This window comes from Centroberyx affinis, unplaced genomic scaffold (genome assembly GCF_046629955.1).
Source record: "Centroberyx affinis isolate AG114_WGS23_722 - 3 ecotype Tasmania unplaced genomic scaffold, CSIRO-AGI_Caff_v1 ptg000804l_1, whole genome shotgun sequence".
Classification (NCBI taxonomy): Eukaryota; Metazoa; Chordata; class Actinopteri; order Beryciformes; family Berycidae; genus Centroberyx; species Centroberyx affinis.
Genome location: NW_027279407.1, coordinates 163,602 through 189,632, shown reverse-complemented (window position 1 = coordinate 189,632; position 26,031 = coordinate 163,602). Strand labels below are relative to the sequence as shown.

General features: G+C 42.5%; 2 protein-coding genes across 2 annotated transcripts; one reads left to right on the top strand and one right to left on the bottom strand.

Annotated features, from left to right (window-relative positions):
• The first annotated feature begins 1 nt into the window (after position 1).
• pcyt1aa (phosphate cytidylyltransferase 1A, choline a) lies at positions 2–10,221 on the top strand. The gene is made up of 9 exons (XM_071520473.1): positions 2–298; positions 2,199–2,315; positions 2,951–3,050; positions 3,386–3,502; positions 4,214–4,365; positions 4,932–5,010; positions 5,670–5,812; positions 6,317–6,505; positions 7,402–10,221. Exons 2-9 carry the CDS (start codon positions 2,202–2,204, stop codon positions 7,618–7,620), a joined length of 1,113 nt encoding a protein of 370 aa, XP_071376574.1. The 5' UTR covers positions 2–298; positions 2,199–2,201; the 3' UTR covers positions 7,621–10,221.
• A 981-nt stretch (positions 10,222–11,202) lies between these two features.
• On the bottom strand, positions 11,203–25,256 carry LOC139644940 (AP-2 complex subunit mu-A-like). The gene is made up of 13 exons (XM_071520478.1): positions 25,126–25,256; positions 23,505–23,626; positions 18,019–18,284; positions 17,573–17,655; positions 17,231–17,236; positions 16,888–17,023; positions 16,179–16,323; positions 15,781–15,798; positions 15,030–15,149; positions 14,161–14,296; positions 13,820–13,917; positions 13,394–13,505; positions 11,203–12,509 (listed from the first exon to the last, which is right to left on the bottom strand). Exons 2-13 carry the CDS (start codon positions 23,576–23,578, stop codon positions 12,375–12,377), a joined length of 1,329 nt encoding a protein of 442 aa, XP_071376579.1. The 5' UTR covers positions 23,579–23,626; positions 25,126–25,256; the 3' UTR covers positions 11,203–12,374.
• Between the last annotated feature and the right edge of the window lie 775 nt (positions 25,257–26,031).

Below are 26,031 nucleotides of genomic sequence, written 5' to 3'. Positions count from 1 at the left end.
TAATTTGTCTGTCCTAGCAGTTGCAACTCCTGCTGTAGCACACCGAGTAGCTAATAAGTTACGTGTCGGACGCACAGGGTTGTTTGTACTGTTGTTGGTATAGGCGGGTTAAATTAGCTAACCAACTAGCTAACAGCTAACAAGCCAATCAACTTGACAGCAAGTAACACTGTAAGCCGGAGGTAGCTAGCAGCGTTAGCTAGCTTTCTTGTTAGTTAGCTAGCTAGCCTGCTGGCTGTCCGAGGCTAGAAAGCCGCCCACTCTCGCAAAGCAGAATACTTGACAAAAAGAGTGAACGGTAAGTGAGCAGTAGTTATATTCTGTAAAGTATCACTTTGGAGATTTGCTAGCTAACATTTCGGTCGTGGATAGTTATTGATTCTCAAGACTTTTGCCAGAGGCGAGAGCGTCTAGCAAGCCAGGCTGTGGTAGTTCAGCTGCACCACTAGTGCAGCCACTCTGTCAGCTGTTAGGCTACTTGGGTCGCTGGTTTCACTTCAGTCCTTGGTCCAAAGTGGATTCGCATTGCACTAAGTATAGACAAAGTCGAGATGGCAAGCAAGTTGTTAAGCTTTGTTATTGTTAACTAGGGAGGTAAGATCATAAGGTTCGTGTATTTGTCTGTCTGTCTGGTTGGCTGTGGACTGTGTGTTAGGTTGACATAGAAAGACATTGGGACATTGGGAACACTGTTATGTAGTGCAGCGTGCAAGCAACTGGTTCAACAAGTACGACTTGGCACCGTACTTTTGTTGCTCTTAATGCCTTCTTATTATAGCAGCCACTTTCAGCCAATCATTTCAGTTTCAGCTAATCGCGTAAATCTTCTCTGTCACTTTGGGAGCCCAACCCCACTTCCCTCTCCCATGCACAGCTGCTAAGAGAAAGAGGCGGTGGGTGATGTGTCCACAGTGCTAGGTCAGGTAGCTGTCACCACCTATCCTGTTTCTATCAACGGCCATTTCTGTCACTGTGTACGGAGTCACACTTTTACAACTGACAAACAGCAATAAAGTCCAATCAAGGTATAAAGAGTTAGATACTAGTTGAACAAGGTACAAGGATTATGATTCACATAGGCCAGACATTTAATAATAATGAACCCACCCTTTAACGACCTGTGCCTGTTTGGGTGGTATGATGGAATGCCTGGAATGGGGCGGAGCCGAAATCCGAAACTTATGTGGACACCCGTCCGGCAGCCCTTGTCACAGAAAATGAGCACAAATTGTTGATATGGTTCTCTGCATTCACACGGATAAGATGGATGTGGCCTCGTGGTTTTGGATAGGATCTTTGAAGGTTTATAGATATGATTGATAAACTCTGAAAAAGGTGATGTGATGTTAAGATTCCTAGAATATTTCAGGTCAAAATGCTGCCCTACCAGGACATAGAAGGCAGTTATAGACCGGCAAGATACTGATCACTGAACTCAGACTCTTCCCTGTTTATTTGGTTATGCTTTTATAGCCTAATGAGAAAGCAGGTAGCTTAGTTACCCCATTCATTTACTCAAAACAACACTTGCCTCTATAATGTCAGGACAGTTGTTGGTTCGTTGAAATTCTACACATAAAACTCACCATCTTCACAACTAAAAATGTCTTGTGTACTAGTTGATATACTGGCTAGCAGAGTTTTGTATTGCTCAGAAGTAGCTCTAAATGTATGAGTGTGCCTTTATATATGGTTGAATGTGTCCAGTCACTGGGAAGACGTCCAGTTGCCTGTTATGTAACAACAGAGTCAACTGAATTCACAAGCTCACCAATCTCTACTGCCCTCTGCATACAATATGAAAGTACACCCTCATGTGGTGGACAGCTGGTCTTGGTTTAGCTGGCGGGTTCTCATGATCCTGAATGTGAAGTGAACTTGAACTCATGTGACCACAGTCCTTGAAAATGACAGGAGACCAAGAGTCTGTGATGAAGGCTGGACATGGTTTATTGTCTGTATATTTAGGAACAAAATGTTTTATGTTGAAACAGCTGGTGTTTGCTTAATTTTTAGTTGACCTTTATATCTGTGCCAGTGAAGGCTATTGTAACCGTAAAAAAAACATTTTTTACCTAAAAGTTTCTATTTTTGGCATTTCACCTGCTTGCATCATACGAAAAGATGGCAAAGCGGCATATGTGTTATTATTCTTTTAATTGTGCTAATCATGACCTTTGACCCCTGATGCTCTCAAGAGGATGGAGGCCCACAGCTCCAGCCGGCTGCTGCTGTCCAGGAAGAGGAGGAGAGAGGGGTCCAATGGAGAGACGGAGGAGGGAGAGAGACCTGGAAAAGTCCCCAGATGTACTGTGGTGAGTTAGCTGTGTGGATCAAGTTACGGCTGTCACTGAGGAGCGGGTTTGTCCAGCAATTTCTATAGGCTGTGTGTGTGTGTGTGTACATCTGCCTCCTTTCTGTCTGTGTGTGTGTGTGTGTGTATGTTTTAGTGCACTGACAGATTTATAGTGATGAGAGAAACATATTTTTGCATATAGAAAGAAGGCAAATCAAAACAATATGGCTTGGAGTACACATGCTGAACACATCAGATGTTTTAAAGCTTATGTTCTCTGCAGAGATCTGGAATCAGTTCTGATCATGCTGTGTGAATCATGTGTCAGGTCACGTGTCCACGTTGGCGTCATTTCTTTGCAAGATTCAGTGGAAAGTGCATGTTGTTGCACACTCCCAACAGCGCTGAGACCTTAGCTTGCTTTTAGCACCCAAAACACTTGGGTGCTAATTACAGAAAGTTGAAAATATTTTATACTGTGGCAGAAGAAAGAAAGATACAGAATTAGAGACAAACAGAATTTTACTTTTACTTTGGAGAAAATTACTCACTATGCTGTACAGTAATGATTTTGCATGAGGAGATAGAGAATGGGGGTAAAAAAAAATCCTTGATCACTGATATCTTCTCATTCTGTTTGTGCGGGTCTGTCAGGGACTGAAGCATCCCGCCCCCTTCGCAGATGAGCTGGAGCCAGCTGATGACAAACCCTATCAGAGAGTCAGCATGGAGGAGGCCAAGAGGGGAACATCTTGTGAGTCTGGCTGTTTCAGTCTCACTGTCTCTCTCGGTTTATTACTTGCTCTGACTCTCTTTCTCTTGCTTTGACTATCTTTGTCTGTCTCTTTGATGCCATTTTGTCTTTCCTGTGAGACCTTTCATGTATCCCTTTCTCCTCCAATCACTTTCACTCACATTCTCCTTTCTTTAGTCTTCTCTTTTCCTCTCAAAATCAGATCATTCTGTGTGATTTCCTCTCATTCTTATGTATACTCACACATATCAACAAACAAACAACAAACAAATACACTTTTAAAGTCACTGTACAGAAGAGATCAGTGATCGCGTGTCCCTCCTCTCTCCTCCCAGCCGAAAGGCCGGTGCGGGTGTACGCAGATGGCATCTTCGACGTCTTCCACTCAGGTCACGCCAGAGCCCTCATGCAGGCTAAAGGGCTCTTCCCAAACACACACCTCATTGTCGGAGGTAGGTGTGTCAGTCTGCGTGCGTGCGTGTGTGCGTGTGTGTGTGTGTGTGTGTGTGTGTGTCTGTATTCATAGAAGCTTTCACAGCAGCGGAACTTTACCAGCCTCTTCTTTTTAAGTGTGAAACTCTTGAAAAAGGAACACAGTCTAGATAGATCCACTACAACTCCCGAAGAGGGGAGCTTGGACATTTTGGAACAATTAGAGAGCATTGGTATGACAGTGCAGAATAATAGTCCAATAGCTTTCACTGTGGGATATTGTTGATATATATTCTTAGTTTAGTTATTAATACATGTTATGTTTCCACCACATTGAGCTTCTTCTCAGTGTGTGGAGAGTCTGTCTTATAAAGCGGGAGGATAACAGTGCAGTTCTTTCACTGCAGTACAGTAAAATACTGTTAAACCTTGCAAATAGAAGCTTCCTGAATACAGCTGTGGCTCACAATAATTCCCACAGCTGAACTAACAATAACATGGTCCTGATTGTTTTTCAATGTCCGCTGCCTGTTTCTCCCCCATCAGTTAAGTATGTTTCAGTGTTTAGCAGCTGTACTTCTGCCAAGAAACATCAGATGGCTTCAAAACCTCCAACCTCATGCTTGATCTTTCTTTCTTGAGGCTGCCATTTTGTTAATCGTAATCGAATTAATGATTGAGCGATTTTAAATCAGATTTTCTGTAACAACAATTTTTTTTATGGTTAAAAGTGTGCAGTGATGACCTGACCCACAAGTACAAGGGCTTCACTGTGATGAACGAGGATGAGCGCTATGATGCGGTCAGTCACTGCCGCTACGTGGATGAAGTGGTGCGGAACGCTCCCTGGACGCTAACACCGGAGTTCCTCGCCAGACACCGGGTGAGTGAATGAGACCGAGAGACACTTTAGTTAAAAGAAAGATTTAATTGGAGGTGTTTAATCTCCATTTATTGAGATCATGCGTGGGTGGGTGAGATTCGGAGGCGTTTGGGGGCACCAAGAGCCAATTACAGAGTTGGAGCAGAATGATCTATTTCTGTATTTTATATTCTCCAAACCAACAGTGAGTTGGCTGACCATCATCCCCGCATTTACTGTAACTTTTTTGCTGCTGTTTTGATGTATTTTGCTTTTGTACAATTTATAGATATGAATCTTCTGTCAAGGTTCTCAGGGTTAGAAAAATACTAGAAAATGTATAGAATTTCATTCAATTTGTTTTCCATGCCAGGAGATTTGTAAAATATAATTAAACTTTTTGTCATTAAGTCATTAAATTTCTCACAGCGGTGAGACTTTATCAATGTCAACATTTGTAAACGTTGCTTTATACATTTCACTGCAGTAGTATAGTCATGAAATTTGAGAAACGTTTTGGAATGTATTTGTGAAGTAAATGTGGGAACTCTCTGCCATGTTTGTAAATGTTGTAATGATCTCTCCAGATTGACTTTGTGGCCCATGATGACATCCCATACTCCTCAGCGGGTAGCGATGATGTTTACAAGCACATCAAGGAGGCCGGTGAGTACCATAGCAACCTGGACTGGCACTGTGGCATACATTTCATTACAGCGTAGAGTGCAGTTTTCAGTGGAGTCACCCATGTCCTCATGGTACTGTATGGCGTGCTGGAATAAAGCATCCACCTCATTCAATATTTTATGTTGGAATACAGAAATACTATCAAATTCTGTTGCACAGAAAGCAACTTTGATTGAGAAATCAAATTATAGGAAAAATGCCTGTTATATGGCTAACAAAAAAGACCATAAGCTTGTATTTGCACACACCAAGGAGGCTTGTGTATCAACAATTAATCCAAAATAGTATTTACAATGTGTGTGAACTGTGTTGTCTTTGTTACCAGGAAGATTGATTCCGGATAATAAATTCCTCTTGTGTCCTTAATCTATAACACAGCCAAACAGTTGTGATAAAATGTATTCCACATTACAAACCCCAGAAGGCACTGGGTGAAGTTGACCATAAACTGTGATAAGTAGTAGTTTTTGCAATTTTCTCTACTATTATTTTGAGTTCAGAAAGGGGGTTGTGAAGCTGATCCCAAGTCATCTCTTATGTTCAACTTCATCCCAGACTAATGGAGAACTTACTTCCCTGATCTGTACATCTGTACCTTGTGACCATTTTGTCCTCTTGACCCCTGCTGTGTTCCACAGGCATGTTCGCTCCCACCCAGCGGACAGAGGGCATCTCCACCTCTGACATCATCACACGCATCGTCCGCGACTACGATGTGTACGTGAGACGGAACCTGCAGAGAGGATACACCGCCAAGGAGCTCAACGTCAGCTTCATCAATGTACGACACACTTAGCATCGTTAGAACTGTGTTACTGTCAGTAAAACCTCAGAGCAGAGGAGTGAGTTAGTGTGACAGAGCTTTTTATATTCCATTGGAACTCTGTCATTATAGTTTATGCCAAGTCATGAGTCGATTCACACTGAATATGTGGTTGTCACATAGAAAGGTCAAGTGTTTGTCTTTTGCTTGGGCCTTAGTTTCTAAATATACATTTAGTCTAAATATACAACACTGTAGGTCACATTGGATGATGGTCTTCTTCATGGTACATCAAACTATTGATGTACCATGTTATTTTTAAATAGACCAACATCACCTGTGTTTATAAAAAAAATCTGTTTTTGAGTTTAATACTGCAAGTTAGAGCTGTTTTTGCCTTTTATGTGGCGAGACAATGCACTGAAAAGGTTTTTGCACGACACTGATGAAGTCTAACACAACTCACCGCTTATTTTTATAACCTGAACCCTCTCCTCACCTTTACTGTCCCCTCTTTATCAGGAGAAGAAGTACCATCTGCAGGAGCGCGTGGACAAGGTGAAGAGGAAGGTACGTGATGTGGAGGAGAAGAGCAAAGAGTTTGTCCAGAAGGTGGAGGAGAAGAGCATCGACCTTATCCAGAAATGGGAGGAGAAATCCAGGGAGTTCATCGGCAACTTCCTGCAGATGTTTGGCCCCGAGGGCGCTTTGGTGAGAAGGACATCGGCTTTGTTTGGTCTTTTAATCCTAAGAAAACATTCTTATTTACACCCTCAGTGGCCTTGGGGAGATATTGCAGGGGGAGGCAAGCCTTACATACACTCGCATCTGGGAGCTGCCAGTACTACCACTATCTTGTACTGGCGCCCATTCAGCAGCTCCAGTGAAACAGTCGAGAGTTCAAGGCCTTGGTCAGGGAGAGAGGAGTGTAAGTGATTCACTTTTCCCACCAGATTTCTCCAGTCGTTCTGGGGAGTTAAACGGACAACCTTCTAGTCTCCAATCTGTAGATATCCAGCTCAGGGGTTCTGAAACATTTTTCATGTTAAGACCCTCCATATAGATCCATGTTAGCCCACTAATGGATAAGATATGATTTTGTACAGAATTCTCTACTTGGTTACACTGAAGGTAGACTCAACAAAATATAGCCAAATTCATACATTCTTTCATTGTGCAATCTATCAAAAATATTGATGAAATGAAACAATTTCTCATAGTGCTAGGGGCCCCTCAAACGACCCTTGGGGGTCTCCGGATTGCACTTGGGGAAACACTGATCCAAGACCAGAATTTATCTAAAATTGCTAAGGACAAAATGAAAATCATTTAAAAGTAATCACAAACAAGTCAGTAGTGCATTCCTCTTTTGTCTTTTTTATAAAATATTTTTTGGTTATGTCTTGTCAATGCAGTTCATGTCTTGCATTGAACTGATTGAATAATCAAAAATAAAAAAGGAGGTCCAAGGCACTCAAGTGGATAAAGTAATTATCAGAGTCTTTATTAAATTGGGCTAAAACATTATCTTGGCTAGATGATCAGTTGATCAACCAGATGTCCTAACCCTATCTCTTCACTTTTCCCTCCCCGTCGCCCCTCTGCAGAAGCACATGCTGAAGGAGGGGAAGGGCCGCATGCTGCAGGCCATCAGCCCCAGACAGAGCCCCAACAGCAGCCCCACCCGCGAGGAGCGCTCCCCTTCTCCCACCTTCCGCCTGCCCTTCTTCACCAAGACCTCCCCGCCTCCCTCCCCTCCGCCCCACCACAGTGCGGCCCGGGGCTACCCCATCAGCGAAGACGACGACGACGACGACGAAGACTAGAGCGCGTGTGAATCCTCCCCCTGTGCCGGGGGCGCGCAGTCGGTCTTACCCGTCAACTGAGCTGTCAAGTTTTACCGACAAGTAGCAGCGGTTTTTATCGAGCTCCTGCTTCCGTTATATGTTTTGTTTTTTTTGTTTTTGATTTTACCTTTACACCTAGCACTGTTTTCAATGAGCTATCTTCAGTTTCACATTGACCGTTCACTGTAACAGCCAGTTTCACCACAGCTCTTGTTTTTAACAGCCAATTTTAAAACACGTGTTCTGTTTGTTTTTAATTGAGTCATGGTCAGTTTATAAGTAGCCACCAGTCACTTGAGTTATTTGGAAGTTATCATAACCTCCCTCCTGTTAGTATGTCACTTTTGATTTTGGTTTGTATTAGTCACTCACTGTCACTTGCTCATAGGAATATTTGCTGGTGTTATACTCGATGCACTCGATGCATGTTGTCTATTACTGTCAAGGTTGGCATTGTAGTGCAGTATGAGTTTGTGTTTTTGTCTTATGGCTTTAGCAGCAGGGCTCGCAGGTTTTCTGTCACTCGGAAGAGACCACCTAGTTTGGTCTAGGAGGAGAGCTGAAACCCATGGATGCACTGTCGAATTTCTCCAGGGGGAGTTAGTTTTTCAGAGCAGGTCAGAAAGCTCTAGGTCTGAATGATCTGCTCATGTGGCGGGGCGGTTATATTCCGCTCATACCAACATAAAATCAAACAGGCTTTCTTTTTGTTTTCGACTGAAATCTGGTTTGGTAATTGATTTTTAAATAACGGGGAAACTCCGGATATTTTCAAATCTGAACTGAATCTGAGAGTATATAAGTGTTAAATGTTTCCTCAACAACTTTTTCCCAAGTCTGTGTGTCTGTTTGCCTGCATGGGGCCATGCGCATGTCTATGTGCATGCGCCTGTGATGTTTGTGTGTGTGCATCCAACAGCAAGCTCTTATGTAGGCATGATTGAAATGTTTCCTGTCGACATTCTCCATCTATTGACAGATCTGGGTTCAGCTTTCTTTGCACATTATAATAAATCTGTTTTTTTAGTGTCGATAATTTGACTCAAGATCAGTCTTTGGAAGACTGCTAGTTTCAAACTGGACCCCTTTCAGTGGCGCACAAAAATGTTTTGCAAAGATGTTCTTTCTCTGTTAAGAATGATAACATGTCCCATTTAAAATGTTCTTCATTGTAGAAATAGTCTTATTTTTGTAGTTGGTAGATTTCATCTGTTATATTTAATTATCCTCGTTACAGATGATAAACCTATTCATCCCTCAGTTGTTTAGATGTGTTTTGTTAATCTCAGAAGAGCATCAACATGAGCAAGGCTGGATTTAGAGCGTGATGCAGATCTGGGGCCTCGTCAAAATTCTATCTTCAGCACTAATACCTGGGACGTGTAGAAATGTATTATAGGTTTTGATATAGTCACAGAAAAGTGGAGAAAATCTTTAAAAAATAAGTCTTGAGTCATAAGATTGAGGATTGAGTCATAAGCACAAAATTGATGCCTTTTATAAATTATGGCCCCCAGATCTCTTCATTGCTAACTAAACATGTAAAAAGAACAAAAAAAACCTCATTGTCCCTGTTTTGGCAGTCACGAAAAAAAATCAGGGCTGGGTTTTCCAAATCATACACCAATCTACAGGACTTCTAGTAACACCTGTAAGCCAATGAACACAGATGGTTTCAGTTCAGAGATGCATTTTGGTAGACTGGACCCGGCTCCGAGTCACATAGATGGGGAAAAATCAGATTTTATAACAGTGTAACTGGAGCTACCTCCTTCTTGCCTGAACCAATCCCATTCCTTCAGATGAGCACAAGGGACAAGGGAGATTTCTGTAAAAGAAATTCCTTTCTGAAGAGCCATTGTTCTAGCACTGAAGCAATTTGACGTGGTCAAATATTTGAGATTTTCTGGCCTTGGGGCGTGTCCTATATCTCCATGGTGATGAAGCATGTATTGTATTTCCCTTTACTTAAACTTCATGCTTCATTTAAAGATTTAGTATTGCAATACTGATAGATGACTATAATCTAAATGTTGACATGTAGGATTGGTCTGTTCTAGGCCTGGTTTCTCAAAAGCACTTAAGGCATAGATCATCTCTGCTGCATTGTAATCACACAAGGATGGTCCCCATCCTCATAGTGGTGAAGCTGATTTTAGAGTTAGGAAATTACCCTATATATTGGAATGGAATCCCACAGTTATAGAATGCTACTTTTGGTATTAAAATACGTTAAATTACTAAAAGGACTTGCTGAGAAAATCCAGCCTACATTTTGGTGCTAAGCTACTTTTGGGAAGCCTCGCCTTGATTCTTGTGGAATCTGTTTCTTAAATCAGTGTGAACTTCTCAGTAAGGGCATGTCCAGTTTAGATCTCACGGTGGGAAAGACTTGACGAGTGACAAGCCAATAACAATAGTCACTGTACCAAATGCAAATGTAAATGTCTTTAACAGCAAATATGTTTTAATCATTTATTATTTTACTGTTTGGGGTTATTTTTTGTTGAAGTCCTGGATGTGGAGGTCCGTGAAAGCAAGAGAGGAAAATCAGTGTATTAAAAAATGTTGGCCAAAGCATTTATCAATCTTGCTGAATCATTTTGTCTCCTGTGCTTTCCCTTAACTGGTATAGTTATTTTGGACACTATATCTACAGGGTTCACACACACAATATTAAATCAAATTCAAGGACTTTCAGTGACTTTTTTCAGCACTATTTTTCTGTTCATAAGGACTCTGCACAAAAGCAAGAAACATTTCACTAAACCTTACTGCATTTCATATCATAGGTTCACATGTTCATCTGCTTTTAAGTCGTCTTTCCCAGAATACATTGGTCTTCTTCTCTGTTTTGACTTGCATTCTGTCAAACACTGCATTGCATTACACAGATTTATTTATTTGCTTATTTATTTCAAGCTCCTTTTAAGCACTTCCCCACATAACAGGCTCATTTTCCAGGTATTGCAGTACTTACATTTTGAAAAGTTAAATTCAAGGACTTTAGGACCTTGTATGAACCCTTTATCTAGTGTCTTGTTTTGTAAAAATGTGCAATGACACTTCATTCTCATCCACCGCTGCATGGATTTTCAAGTCAGTTTCATGGTTAGGGTCAAGTTGCATACATACATAACTATTAATATTTCTGTTGAACAGAATCAGGCGATTGACTGTAAGTCTGTTGGGCACACATTGCTCCACAGCCAAACTAAGCCTGTAGTGCCTGTATGCCAGGTTTGGGGATAATTTACTTTCAATTCAACCTATTCATGAACTGCATTTCCTTCAACATGTGAATACTGAAAAGCTGGGAACAAAAAGGTTCCCAGCCAACTTAAGCAATCTGACACACTATTAAGAATCCATGCTCAAGATTAGCAAATACCTGCACTTTCTCTTGACATTTCTAATGGTCTGGATAGAAACTGAACAGACTAAAACCCCACTGCAGAGAGTTTTACAGAGAATCCCATTGTTCGCACAATACAATAGAAGCTAGACGACCCCAAAATATCACAGTCAGTCAAATGAAAACAGAGGAAGAGGGTGGGGGACTGGTTGGTTACATGATCAGATTTTATTGGACAGAACGGTCACCAGGGCTACAAACAAGAAGAAGCAGACACTGACGAGGAAAACACCAGGGGGAGACCTCACCTCACCGCATACACACACACACATCCAGAGCCCGGTTTCCCCAAAGCAGCTTAGTATTGAAATCACTGTCCCGTTGAAAGTCAGCGGGACAAAGCTGATCTTAATGCTGAGACGCGTTTAGGAAACGCAGGCCCAACTAGCTTATCAGAGGTGGAAAGCAAAAGTGATGGTCAAACCTCAGGACTGTCTAGAATGTTCCTCTACTTTTAACTTTTCTTTGACCTGGCTCGCTGAATGCGGGGAAAAACAATCGAGGGAGGAAAAAGCATGCACTTTCTAGAAAGTACAAAAACAACAGTTCAGTCATTCTCAATTGCTTCCCCCTTTCCCAGCCACCTTTCAGACCACACTAATACAAGTCACTTCAAAAGGTTCAAAATAATCTTACTGTCATACCGCTGAGCGCTCTGAGGAATGAGGCAAGGACAAAACTATCGGGTGAAAGGTTTCTGATCCCAAAGATAATTCCCACCACGCCAAAACACAAGTCAAATATCAATTAGCCCACAATAAGTAATCAGACGAAGCCTCTCTCCATTCAAAAAAGGGTGGACTCTACTATGCCGGGTGTTCATATATAAGAACAATATCAGGTTTTCTCTTAAACCAGAAGGGTTACTCACAACAGCTATAGATCTTACACAGGGATAATTCTAAAAGACATGTAGGACCATGTTCCTCTAAAGTAACTGGAGAGTAGATAGTGGAACAATAACACTAAAGAATAGAGACGCCCCCAGTCCTCTCCCCCCGGGTTCCCTTACATCACGTGTCTCATTCTTTCTGACACCAGTTCACTACGAGATATACGATACAATGGGTCACATTTTGCATATATCTGTGCGTTATACTATATTTTCTTTTTTTAACAATGTAAATTCAATTCTCCAACACCTAGTTAGGGGTGGGTGAGGAGGAGGAGGAGGGGGGGGGGCTATAAGGATCGAGGGAGGAGAGACAAAGAGGGGAGAGGCATAAGAAAAAAAGGTGGTAATGTGTTGGGAGGAAAGGGAGAGATGGGGGAGAAGTGGTCAGCTCGCTGCCTGGCTGGGCGGGGCGGGGGATAAACTTTAGCAGCGAGTTTCGTAGATGCCGGAGCGGCCGATGTACCGCACCCATTTGATGACGTCGTGGTCACTGTAGTTGAGCTTGGACTCAAACACCTTCAAGTAGCGCACCTTCAGACCAGAGGGAGCGAAAGGAACCTAGGAGAGCAGAGAGGAGGAAGGCAGAGGCGTGTCAGGGCGTGTTGGGAGCTGTGGGCCAGACAGGTTTGTGGTTCACGCTGTGGTCTTGCAAAATCAAGCGAGCTCTGAGACAGAAGTGCGAGTGGATGGTACATAAAGGCGCATGTGTGTCTGAGGCCAAGAAAGCTAATAGTCTGCAATTTGCTGATGACTGATGTCGGGATCACCCTTAATCCATAATCCATTTGTTTGGCTGCCAACTGTGGGCAGAGTTCTATTCAAGTATCCCGTCTCAAACATTAAGATGAGTATTGTTATTGACATTTCATTTAGCAAATCCCGTATCTGATTTTTTTTACTGGCAAAGTCTCTCACTCTAGTTTAAGCTGATGAGGCTGGCAACATTAGCTGACTATTACACTCCTACTACTTAAGTGAAGCAAACACAACATATAGCTGATTACAAATGGGTTGCCTCCTCAGCATGTCATGGAAGCTACGTTTCAAGCATTTCGTCTCTGTTCAGTTTGTACTGGCACAAAGTGTAGCAGCACTTTCTGTCTGACCAACACTATCTATCTTGTTTTTTGAAAACTACGAGAAACAGCAGGTTTAAATGCCTGCTTCATGCATCACAGCACCCGAAATAAATCTAAAAATGAAGATTAACTTGGGTGGCTGTTACTTAATAATAAATAACTTATTAAACTTAATGGATTTTCACTGCAATTTTGATGCAACAGAATGATGCAGCAGGGACAGATTCTCTTATGTGGAAAAAATTAACTTCATCCTTCATCTGAGAGCGACACATGCAACATATTAAGTGTGATGCCAGCCTGAAATGTGTGTGTGTTTGTGACTGCGAGGGAAGAAGAGACATATTGTTTGTGCATTCTGACCTCAAAGTTCATAGAGATGGGGGGTCTGGCCCATTTCTTCTTATCGTTGGTCGGCAGCAGCTCAATCTCAGCACTGATCTGAGACTCCTTCATCCCAGCCATGCGCTTGATCCTGCACACACAAATAGTAAGCCATTACATTGTGCTTTTAATAATATCAACAACTAATTGTATAGTACTTTCCTAAAGCAAAGTTTACACAGTGCTTCACAAGACGAGTAAACGACTCAGAAAAAAAGGTTACTCAAGAAACACAGACAGAGCCATGGGTGGGATATGAACTTTGGTGAGGGTAAAGGGGGCGTGGGGGGGGGTGTAAGGTTAAACTAACAAAAGAGACATGGGAGTTAATCATTAAGTTGACAGAAAGCATAAACAATGAGTGAGGTATTATTTCAAGGGAATATGGGAAGTGCTACTACTCACTTCCAGACGATGGCGTTCTCACTGGCCTTGTACTTGGCCTTTCCCTTCATACAGATCACCTGCACGCCGCTGGTGTTGAGGGGCGTGGGGATGCGCACCTGTGGAAAAACACACACAGGTAAACAATCACAGTTTTGATACACATAACCACTTGGCCAATACACACACATGAAGTTGACAACCAAGATGCGCAAACCAAGCTCCAAACACCTCTAGGGAATGAACTGAAGCAACAATCATCATATCTAACATGATCAAAAAAAGGAATGCAAAGATTAAGGCTAGATGATTTTTGTATGGTAAACTGGACTTGGCCCACCAGTTACCTATTAAGAGCTCACCTCAATCTTCTGGGCCAGCAGCGAGGGTTTGAAGTTGGACTTGATGACCACCTTGACCTCCAGCTTGGTGCGGCCCACCTCCCTGACCAGGGGAATAACTCGGAATGGCAGGATGATGTCCTTAGTGGTGCGATACCTGCAAGTAAGAAAATAACATGTTAAAGTGACAAAATAAAAGACAGTTTCATAAAGCATAAACAACTAACACATCAAAAAAGACTTCCTTCAGGTCCGTCTTTCCATGCATTTCTCACTCTGATCCGTCACTCTGGTCACCAACCATATATAACACCAACCATGGAAGGTCTGGGACTGAACATTAAATGGTTTGTTTTAAAGACCCCATGAAATGCCATCTTTACTTCCTGGATCTGATGCATTTACTATTGAAACGGGATGTTGGGGCGGGACATAACGCAATGAGGGATCATTCAAAGTCTAAACCAATCGAATCAAACCATTCAGGGTGAGAAAGGCAATTTTATTTGATGAGAGGGGTGCGGAGGGGCAGGATTGTTCAAAAAAATCTGATGGTTTTATTGGTTAGAAATGTATATTTACGCCTACTAGTGCAGCATGAGGTCACCATGAAAGATACTCTGTTTTCCAGGAAGTAAAAGTAATGGGAGTTCATTTCATGGGGACTTTAAGCTACAATGGACCGGGTGGACTGGGGCTCATGTCATGTGCTTGCAACATGGTTTGTCTGAGTCCAACCCATGGCCTGTGTTGCGCCACCCCCTCCCCCCCTCCCCTCCTGCCCTCTCCTGTCTCTTTCTACTGTGTGCCGTCTGCACAAAAAAAATAAAAGCAAACAAAAACAACCCTTTGAAGAGATAGCGTACAATTCCAAACATCAGTCGACTGACCTCATGAGCTCATACTCTCCATCGGGGGGGATGAAGCTGATGCTACGCTCCGAGTCAAACTTACTGAGACGCACACACTGGTGGAAAGTGCAGTCGTCGATGGCTATGGACTGCTTCCCACTGCCGGGAGAGAAAAGGAGGAGAGAGAGAGTGAGAGAGAGAGACACAAGAGGGGGAAGAATATTAGTCCACTCACCCTACACACCTGCTGAGTTACAAAAACAAAGTAAAAATCACACCCACAGTCCCAGTGAACATAAAACTACTCTTATCTCCCTCTATTGTCGTTCATAATAAAAAAGAAACACTGACACATACACACACAAATAGGGACACTAGTATCAAGACATGGCAACCCGGCTGAGGCTAATGACACTACTCTGCAGTAGAGTATCGCCACCCCTGTTAGGTGTCAGGGTAAAGGGTTAAAAGTCAAGCAGGTAGGACTGTGTGGGGTAATAAAACAAACCAACTATTCTACCTAAGAGGGAAACAACCACTGGGCAGTACACTGAAGAATTAAGTTGTGTCTGATTTGTATTGAACGTGTGAGAAGAAACAGCAAGTGAAATGTACAGCCTCGTAAAAAATGTGAACCTCCTTGAATACTTAGTGTGACTTTAGCTGGAGACATTAGACAAGACAAGTGGTGTGTGTGTGTTGTGTGTGTGTGGTGTGTGTGTGTGTATGTGTGTGTGTGTGTGTGTGTGTAGGAGGTGGCAGAGGGTCAGGACAGTTATCAGTACAGTACCTTCCTCCCCCTAAATCACTGAGGTACAGCACATAGAAAAGAAAGAGAGGGAAAGAAAGGAGAGATGCATCCAAAGGAAAGAAAAATTGAAAAATAAATTGTAAAGCCTTAGCAACAACAAGGCTAACACTAATCACACACAGACAAGGGGCTAACAGACAAGACGGTCTCTTAAACTTAATTAGAAAACCCAACAATCAATTTCCTGGTCTGGGTTTTCGAAAATGGAAATTAAATGAAAGCAATCCTTTCAAACAAGAAACCGAAATGCAATTTAGCTAAATGATATTCTGCCTCGCTTGTCAAAATACGGTTAATTTCAGCTCCACGCTTTAGCAGAGTTGAATTCAGGGCTCCGTGTCTAACCCACGACTGACCCCTCCTCTCCTGTCACTCACCTCTTCCCGGCCTCGTCTGAAGCTCCTCCCTTGCCCTGCTTGTCAATGACGATCTTGTCGTTCATGCCGAATTTACACTCAGGCATTCCACTCAGGTAGCTCTTCATCACCACCCGGCCCGACACATGGGCACTCAGGACCTGGCCTGGATAGGGGGGAGAAAAGGATAAATACTCAGTCAGAAAGAGGCCAGAGCATTCATTTTATTTTTTGACTTTGCATTTTTCCCAAAGGAGAGTATTATGCAGTCTAATGCTCCTTGCTATACTTTTTTCCTGAGATAGCAGAAAGGCAAGGACTACAGTTAGAAAGTGACAGAGTTCTTGAGTTCACAACAATACGTCTACATACAGACAGAAGCCACCATGATGAAATAATGTTGCACATACTATAATGGTGGCAGGACATAATGCAAGGGTAATTGGGAATCCTAGTATTGCAAATGTTAACAGTAGCAGTGTAAGTGACTGATGTGAGCAATTCAAGTATTTCGAGTGCTGCAAGTGACTGGTGCAAACTGATTCAACAGAATAACAGTATTGGCTATTTATCAGCAGGGGTAACATGGTGCAGTGGGAGTGGGAGCACTGGATGTAGGTATAAAGTGACAACTACTGTCACTAGTAGTTCTGAGTGGTAGAATGTTAACAGATCGTTCATGTCACGGGTGTAATCCCACTCAGAAGCTGGCGACATCATCAGAACGGACCTTGCGGGGACATGAGCAGGTTGACGCTCTCCAGCACGTCCAGGAAGAGCTCGTTGCGGCGATACTTGATGCCCTCGCGACGCCAGCCGATCTGCCCCGTCACCTGGCTGGTGATCTGAGACTGCTCCTCTTTTGTCTGCGACAGAGAGAGAGAGAGAGAGAGAGAGAGACAGAGAGACCATTAGGCAATGAACAAAAGGAGAGGGATGACAGAGAGAAAGAGAAAGAAGATGATGAAAGGAGAACGTTAACAGAGGGAAGGTGGAAAACAAATAGGATACGCTTCCATTCATGGGTGAAATGATTTTCCTGAGCTAGATGAAGCTCAGCATGTTGTTATTACCTGGTGCTGCAGTGAGACGTGTCCATGACCGCAGTTGGAGGAAAGAAGGGAGGAAAAGTAGAAAAAGAAATGTTAACATTCAAGTGAAAATAAGCATTTATCTCAAACATAAAACAATCTATTACCTGTCTATGTCTATGATTCTCATTGTGTTCCAGTTCTGACATATTTACAAGCAGCAATGGTATAGTAATGCACAGCTTATTGTCCTCTCTTTGCAAGTTGTGTATGGTTTCAAATATCTTTGTTGTTCTGCCAACCCAAGGACATTTTAATTTCTAATCCTGTATGTATTTTCACTTCTTTCATTATTAGTTTCGAATCTGTATTGCCCTTCCTGACCTGTCCCTTGATGCCCTGCTGGGTGATGAAGGTCTTCAGCGCTCCAGTCTCAGAGTTCTGGGGATAGCCAAAGTCCAGGATCTCTATATGAACACACACAAACACACACACACACACACAGAGATAACTGTCAGTGAGAGATAAGACAGATAAGAGGAAAAGTAGGGCAATGTAGCAATGGAAAGAGCTAATGTTGAGCACGGCATTAGAACTGAAAAGGTATTTAGATAGATGAAATAGAATGAAAATATTAAATTTCCTAAGTTCATAGGTGCAACTCATCAGCAGCACAATAATCATCAACTGGCTACATTTAAAGAGAAAAAATATCTCTTTTTGAACTCTATATGCTCCAGATGTGCACATTTTACCATGTTTACTGAGCACATTCATTTCCTGAAATCAAATCTGAGTCCCTTATGGTTAAACCTCAGAGGAGCTCCTACCGTCCAGCAGCTCGTAGATGAGCACAAAGTTGTTCTTGATGTTCTCCTCGCTGATTTTGCCGAAGTAGGCCGTCATGACGTCGCACATCTTGTAGAGGAACTCGAACACCATGGCGGCGTTGACATTCTGCTTGGTGACGGCCGCCAGCCAGATGTTTGAGCGCTTGACGTGGAAGAAGCTGGTGCGGGCGATGTTGGTCACCGGGGATCGAACCTGCTGCCGGGCATGGATCACGTTGACACGGAACGCGTCCACCGCATTACGCCTGGGATGTGAGGGAGAGGAGGACAAGAGAGGCAGAGACAGAGAGAGAGAAAGAGGGAGAGAGAGAGAAAGAGAGAGAGACACATTTGTGTTGAGAGAATAGTTCCAGGCTTTTACATCATGGTGAGCATGGAGTTTTAGGTTGTTGTCACCAAATATAAAAGCATGTAAATATACATTAAAGAACAAAGATTGCTCAAAACGTCTGCCCTACACTTCATCAGGCGATCTGAAACTCCACAGTCACATATTTCTTTTGCAAAATAACAACTAGACAAAATCATGGTTTTCTTGAAGAGGCCTACTATTTGATATCCAGCCTTGAATAGACCTGAAAATTAACAACCCCCTCAGGCCCCTATGACACATCCATCCATCTAGCAGGAATTAGTAATTATCAGAACAGTTCACGACCGAATGACAAAGCACACCTCCAATTTGAGCACTTAGAGGAAGAAAAGGAATGTTTTGTTTTTGTGTAAATGGTGATAATTACCAGGTGGGAGAGAGGGGGCTCTTTCTCTGAGAGTTAGGCCCACATTCCCCCAAAAACATCTTTGCATGAACATCAGAATTGACTGGATTAAATGGGGAGGTTTTTTAACCCTACGTGATCCAAAGCTGACCATTATATGCCATATTTTAGCAGCCATTAAGCAGGACCACGTCTGGGTCTGAAAGGGTAAACACCAAGATTCAATTTGGCTTCACTTCCACTGTAACTCAACGGGATAAAGGCTATCTTAGTGCCAAGATGCTTTGGAGAAACGCAGCCCTGATTAATGTGGATTTATAAATAACAGGGCTTAGTGCAGAGGATGCAGCATGTTCAAACAAGACTACCAAATCCTCCTAAGGAGTGATGCGTGAGAGCAACCTGGAACAAAATAAAACCTAGAAAGAGTCCTTATTCCACACACAAACTCAAGACCTTGCTGAGATTTAGACCAACAATTGTGTATCCATCTTATAGAGATGTAGAACTCAGGCCAATAGCTGTGTATCCAAAATAACACACCATCATATCGGAACACATCGATAGAGAAACTACTGAGAAACATAAATACCTTACTATATCCGTCTTCTGAGAAGTAACCAAGCCTCCAAGCAAACAAACAATTCAACCAAACTCTTATTTATATTAAGCATAGGATTGTCTATTTGCTTAAAAGGTAGCAAAGTAGTTAAGCAATGAGGCCATGAAATGAGTGAGAGAGTAAGCCTTGCCCCCATCCTTTACATGGGAGATTTGCAAATATAGGCTATGCATGCTAGAGATTATATTTTGATTGGCCTACTCACAGGAACTACAGGTGAATGCCTGCCCTTACATGAACCATTTGCAATGTGAAAGCTAAGCTAAATGACTTGTTGCTCCTATTTATGAGCGGCGGCATGAAGAGTGAATGGACCAGGAACATAAGGATGGCAGCCTCCAGGGTTGATGTCATTATGCATCCCAAGATGCAATCTCAATACATCAACATCAGCTCATGCCAGTTTAGAAATGCTGGGTGCGTGTTGCACCACTGGATGCCTGTGAGTGATGTCAATCTAGGAGGCTGTCATTGATACGTGCCTTGTCCATTAAGCTGCTGCTATGTCAAAACAAACAACCACTTAGGACCTTATCAACCAACAGATAAATTTGAAGGATGTAATTTTGTGTTTTGGAACAGATTCATTGAACAGTATGATTTGAATAAAAAAAAAAACAACAACAAAAAAACATCAACAGCAAAACCTATACCCCAAAAAAATCATTGTTAATTCCGATCTAAGTTTTTCAACATATTAGGCCGACATCTGAAACAAAAGACACTTGGAAAATATCTAAATCCATCTCTCAATTTCTGTGAGAAAAATCAGGGGGGAAACAAAGGATGAGAGGGCTAAAGGAACCGTCAGATCCCATGCTCAGACTACATGCTCGGGGCTGGTAGAGCTGTTTGTGAGCAACAATACTCATTGAGGGGCGCTGGTGGTGGCTGATTAGTTGATTGGTTGGCTGCTGTATCTCAGTATCTGGTGCTCTATTGGCCACTGTAATGTCATGACAGGTGACTCATGCTTAGAAGAGACATCAGGAAGTTGGCTGTGGGATCATGCACTTTGGGGGAGGGGGGGGGTCGCTGATCGGTTGCCATGAGAGGGAAAGGTCATGCTTGATAGGTTGGAGCATCTCTTACCTATTCCTACAGGGGCCGAGATGGAGAGATGGAGGAAAAATGGTGATAAAAGGATAAAGAGAGGACAGAAGGATGATGTAAAAGGAGAGGAGAGAGACAAAAATGCACAAAGAGACATTTTCGTGCATCATGTACACAGACAGAGCGAATAACATGGTTCTGAGACGGCATCCGTCGGCCATCCATAAGTTGGAAATAGGTTGGCGGCACTACATTATGTTGCTCTTTACCCCAGTGTTGCATGACTTAGTCACTACAGTGGCAATAACATTACAAATACTTACAATCAAGTCATATGTAAATTGCAGTACAGCTGCAGTTTAATTATTTCAAGTGGAACGATTTCCATTTCAACAATAACTAAAAACCTTCTCTCTGTTGTATTATAAAGCAATTACATATCAGATGTCAATACAACATTGCTACTGTAGTACATACACAGCAGGCATGAGAGCAACATAATGTAGTTAACTTTGCACTGTTGCAGAAATGCCTTCAGTAAGATCACCAAAATCAACAGATTGATGTTTGTGGACTGGAGTTTGTGAAAATATGGCAATTGGATGTGTTGTTGATGTCAACAAAATGCAAAGAGGGTTATCAGTGTAGATGGGTAGATAAAAACAAAATTGAATTCTCTACAAATCTGAAATCTCTATAACAAACTCTTCCACAATATGAGTTTTCCTCTTGCTCATTCCATTTAGGAAACACAACTGTGGTAATGATGAAGGCCTGAATTCAATTCCTGTTCCTATTCTTTTCAGTATATTTACAGTGCTATTCCCTAGCACACATCCTGCTGTATCTGAAGAGGCAGAGGCGAGCAGCTGTATTTGCCCAACTGCTAGACAAGGGAGGAGGAACGAATGACAAATGGAAAAAATATCCACAATTACATTCTTGATTACAGGACACCACCGACACCCACAAGAGCCTGTACCTCAGTTAGGAAACAAGGACAACTGCCTTTCTTCAAGTCAACGCAAAACAGAGAAAATGTGCTGCAGTGTGTGTTACTTGATATCTCAAATTTGACATCTTGAAATCTCATGTCTGCCTAAACCAGACCTCGGCCAAGCAAACAAACCCTCATTACACTGTTAGCCAAAAATAACTGGGAAGATAGATGAATCGTCAACTGATTATATCTTACAACCCCAACCTGGAGCCCTTGAATTCCTCTCAAACATAGATTATTCAATGGCTATCGCTGTGGCTCAACCTGCTCATGTACATACCATGAAATCACACTGAATCACACATCTGAAACCAGGCACATGCTATTATGTTTCCCCTTTTCCACTCCTGTCTCTCTAACCTGTAACTACAGCAAGAACTATTAAATTGCTGGGAGTAAGGACATTCCCAGTAGAAGATAAAAATGTCAAAAGGTCCACGCAAGAAACGACAAATCGACCCATCACACCGCTGTGTACCTAGAACATGGAGACGTAAAGAGCTATATGAAATCAATTTTCTACTCTTGTGCCCTCTCTGTCCCTCGCTACCTCCCACTGCATAAATCTACAAGGTACTGGACTGGTGTGAGTTCTGGCAGAATGCCTACCACCACATACTGCCTCACCTCAATCTAATCCCAGGAATGAGACTGGGACTACACAAAAACACAAGGAAACAAATGGGTGGGAGGAGGAAAATGGGAATCTCCATTAGAAATGAATGAGAGTGTGTCCAAAAAACACAGAAATCCTGAAAAATCACATCCCTGAATCCAAAGCTTGTTGAACCAGTGAGAAGTCTTCTCGACAGACCAGAGACGAGTTTCTCTGAAGCACTAGAACATCCAGATCATCAGAGTATTGGCTGACTTTGTGAATATTTGAAGTGCATCTGTGTAAATGCAATGTGTACATCGTAATCATGTATACTGTGTTAAGTGTCTAAAAATCACTGGTCTACTACATTTACTTTTCTCTTACATTGCACATTATGTGTATGTTTTGGCACATTTGTTATCATGTGCAAAAACCTCCCTAAGGCAAATTTACATGTAAATTCTGAACAGTGATTCTGATTGCTTACCACAGACTGTTAATACAGCCTACCACTACCCTCCTGTCATACTGACACCACATCTTTGAGATTATCACTATACAATCATCCTCTTATAACAAAGGGCGAAAAACGCTACAATGATTTTGTTAGCAGCAATGAAGCTGTCTCACACAAAGTTACAATATGTTGTCCGACATCTTAGTTTTCCCACTGACACTTTTAGTCATTTAATTGACACTGTTATTCAGAACTGCTCCAAATAAGTGAGCAGGAGAGGGTTCTGTGTCTTACTCAAGGACGATTTGACAAGACACATAGCTGTTGACACACTGGCTTTTACGGGGATCGATGACTTTTTCGAATATGAGACAGAATTTTGCACCAAAGCAGGGATATGAACCTGGACCAGTTTGGTTGCTACACTGAAACATCTTATTAGCATATTATGGATCAGGAAATACAGAAATAAATAAATAAATACTGAATTCACTGTGCAGGTAAATCAGTGAATAAGGATTTTTTTGTTTCTTGATTGTGGATTATTTTAGTCATTTATTTAATTATGTTCACTTGTATTTTTTCATTTATTTTTTGACTGATTCTCTGCATATTACTTAATATATTTTTGTATTTATGAATAGATTATATTTATAGATTCATTTATTTCTAATTATACCAATTTCTGTCCTCCATAACAGGGACATAGTCTAACTAGTAACAATGTCTACAGTGTAATCCAGCCTGTGCCCTATGGGCAATATACACAAAGCAGAGTTGGCCTGGAAAATTGTCTTTTTTCAAACATATTTTCCAAAAGAATAACAAAAATCAAATAACAAGGCAGACAAATGTGACATTTTGCGCTAGGAAGGATGCAATCCTGTCACTCTTTCAAAATCGCCCTCCGTCTGTCCAGTCGTTCTAGATGAGGACCTCCTGATTTACATACCAGTCCCAAAAGATAAAAAATGTCACAGCACATCACAGCACAGCTCCGCTGCGGTGTGACTTACCCTATGTCATCGCGGTAGACTCGGGAGATGAGGACCTCCCCCTTGTGGTTGTAGATGAACAATCCTCCAATCATCGTGGCTGCTCTTCACTCCCAACTGGCCATGGTTAAAACAAACCCCACCTGAGAGGAGGGAGAGAGGGAGAGAGAAAGAAGGATTGTAGGAAGGAAATGGGGAAAGGAAATGGGGGTGAAAGAGAGTGACAGCGGTGAAGAGTGAGAGTGACCCACATTACAGGGAGACGTTTGTCCCTCACATCCGCTCTCTCCTCTCTCTCTCCTCTCTCACACACACAACACTCCATTTCCAGTTGAATACACCCTGCAGCTGCCCAGTGTGGTGACTCAGTTTTGTTACACACGTGTGTGCGTACATGTACGTACACACACACACTCTCACACTCACACACAAACCGGCTTCTAAGATCATCCACCCACTCAAACACACAGGCTACACAGAGCCCACCACCACTCACACACACAGCCAATTCCTTGTTTCCTTCCAAAGTGAGATTAGTGGTGGATTAGCAGCCACCAGTTAGACGCAGAATGTCACCAGGTAGCCCACTAGAAATCAGTGTCTCATTTGGTTGCATTTTAGTGCCAGATGCAGCTGGATCTGATTAGGCAAAATGTGACATTTGAAAGAATCACGATCATCCGAATGCAGTGCAATTATTAAACAGTTAATCTGGTTATGGCTTTCTGCATGTTGACCTACAAATGATAGTATTTCTTCATTCATGAATGAGGCTTGTGGAGTACTATGGAATGAAGGACATGCCTGAAATTCCTACAAGACGGACGCCAGACAACATAAACACACGGTGCTTAGTTGAAGGACACGACACAAACATATGCCCAGTATTAGCAAGATCATTTCCCCTTCAGAAGAGGGGAGCGTTGCTGTGTCGTGACCGAAGACACGGTGCACGAAGCCAGCAACACCTAAGCGGGTTTAATCGCCCTTTTATTGGCCCAAGTCAAGATGTCTGCTCAGTCAGGCCATCTCCTCACGTTCATAAATCTTTCATATTTTCTCAATTGTATCTCGGGTAGTGAGCGACGACCTCGCTTGAAACGCTTCGTTTAACACAGTCTTAAGTGCCTACCGCATTGATGGAAGCTTGACCTTCAGCTGAGACGAAAGTGATGGAGAGATAGACCGAGTGAGAGGAGCGTTAGCTAATTTAGCTTACGTTAGCACGCTTGCTAGCTAGCAAGTAGAGCAAACCAGTGTCAAGTCTGACAGCATGAAAAAAATGGACTTCCGGTAAAGACTTTTAAAATCCTTGATGATCATGTATTGGAAAACTTTTCGAGCAATACGAAGTACAAAATACCGAAGTGATAGTTAAATATTTCGGAGCAGTGTGTATTTATTTAAAATGTGCATTACTGACAAATTTTGCGCTTTTATTATGAAGGAAAAAACTCCTTACTTCCGTCTTGCACGAACCATCTCTGGCTAGCTTGATGCAGCTAGCAGAACGGTAGCTAACCGTGCTAACGTTAGCATCTCTCACAAACGGAACCGTTTTTCGGCTGCCAGTAACCGTTACAGGGTTACAATCACAAATTTGGATATAAACATTTGACCATTTCGATTGCGGTGAACTTACCCTAGTTCTCTCTCGCACGCCGCCGGTCTTTCGCCCCCCTTTCGGCTCGGATGGTTCAGAATTCAGTAGGTTCTGGTTCACACACCCGCTAATTCCGCTCCCTGCCTCCCTCCTCCTGCTCTTCTGAAAGGTGTCAGCTGACCATCCGTCGCTACGCACAACCGCTCCGCTCAAACAGGAAAAAGGCGCGGCTGCAGCAATGTCCAAGCCGCGCCCAGGCCTTGTTATGATAAGCTGGATATTGGTCAATTGTGTTTTATTTCATGGTTGTGGATTTCTAGTTCTCTGTATTATGTGTATGTGGGCAGCAGGGTGGCCTAGCGGTAAACGGACCCTCTTCCAACTGAATAATCAGTGTTCAAGCCTTCATGTTGGTTGGCATGCATGAAAACCTGCTGAAGTGTCCTAGAGCAAGACACTGAATCCCTACCAGCTCAGCTAACTAACCCTGCACTCTGACCTCTCGTGAAGGGGGGCAAGTGAAAATAAATTTCCCTGTGGGGATCAATAAAGTATCTTACTATACGTTTATCCTTTAAACTAACTATTATGCAGATGGTCTTGTTTTATCCCATCCTGCATAGAGTCCCTCTGAGTCAATGTGTAACAACTTTAATTTGTTCCAGTTGAATCAGATCCACTCTGCAGGACGGCTGTTTTTTTTCTGGCCCACAAAGAACATTATGCATAGGGTCATTTAGTTCTGAGGCAGATAAAAATGTGCACAGGTTGATCTGCTTGCACACAACCACACACCCACAGCCCACACACACACATCTGCGGACCAGATTGCCTAACCTTCACATTCCTTCTCTTGGACGGTCTGGGATTCGCTGCTTTTAAGCGCAAATATGACCTCAAGCACACCGAAAAAAACTAGGTTGCAAATTTCTGCCTGTCAGACAT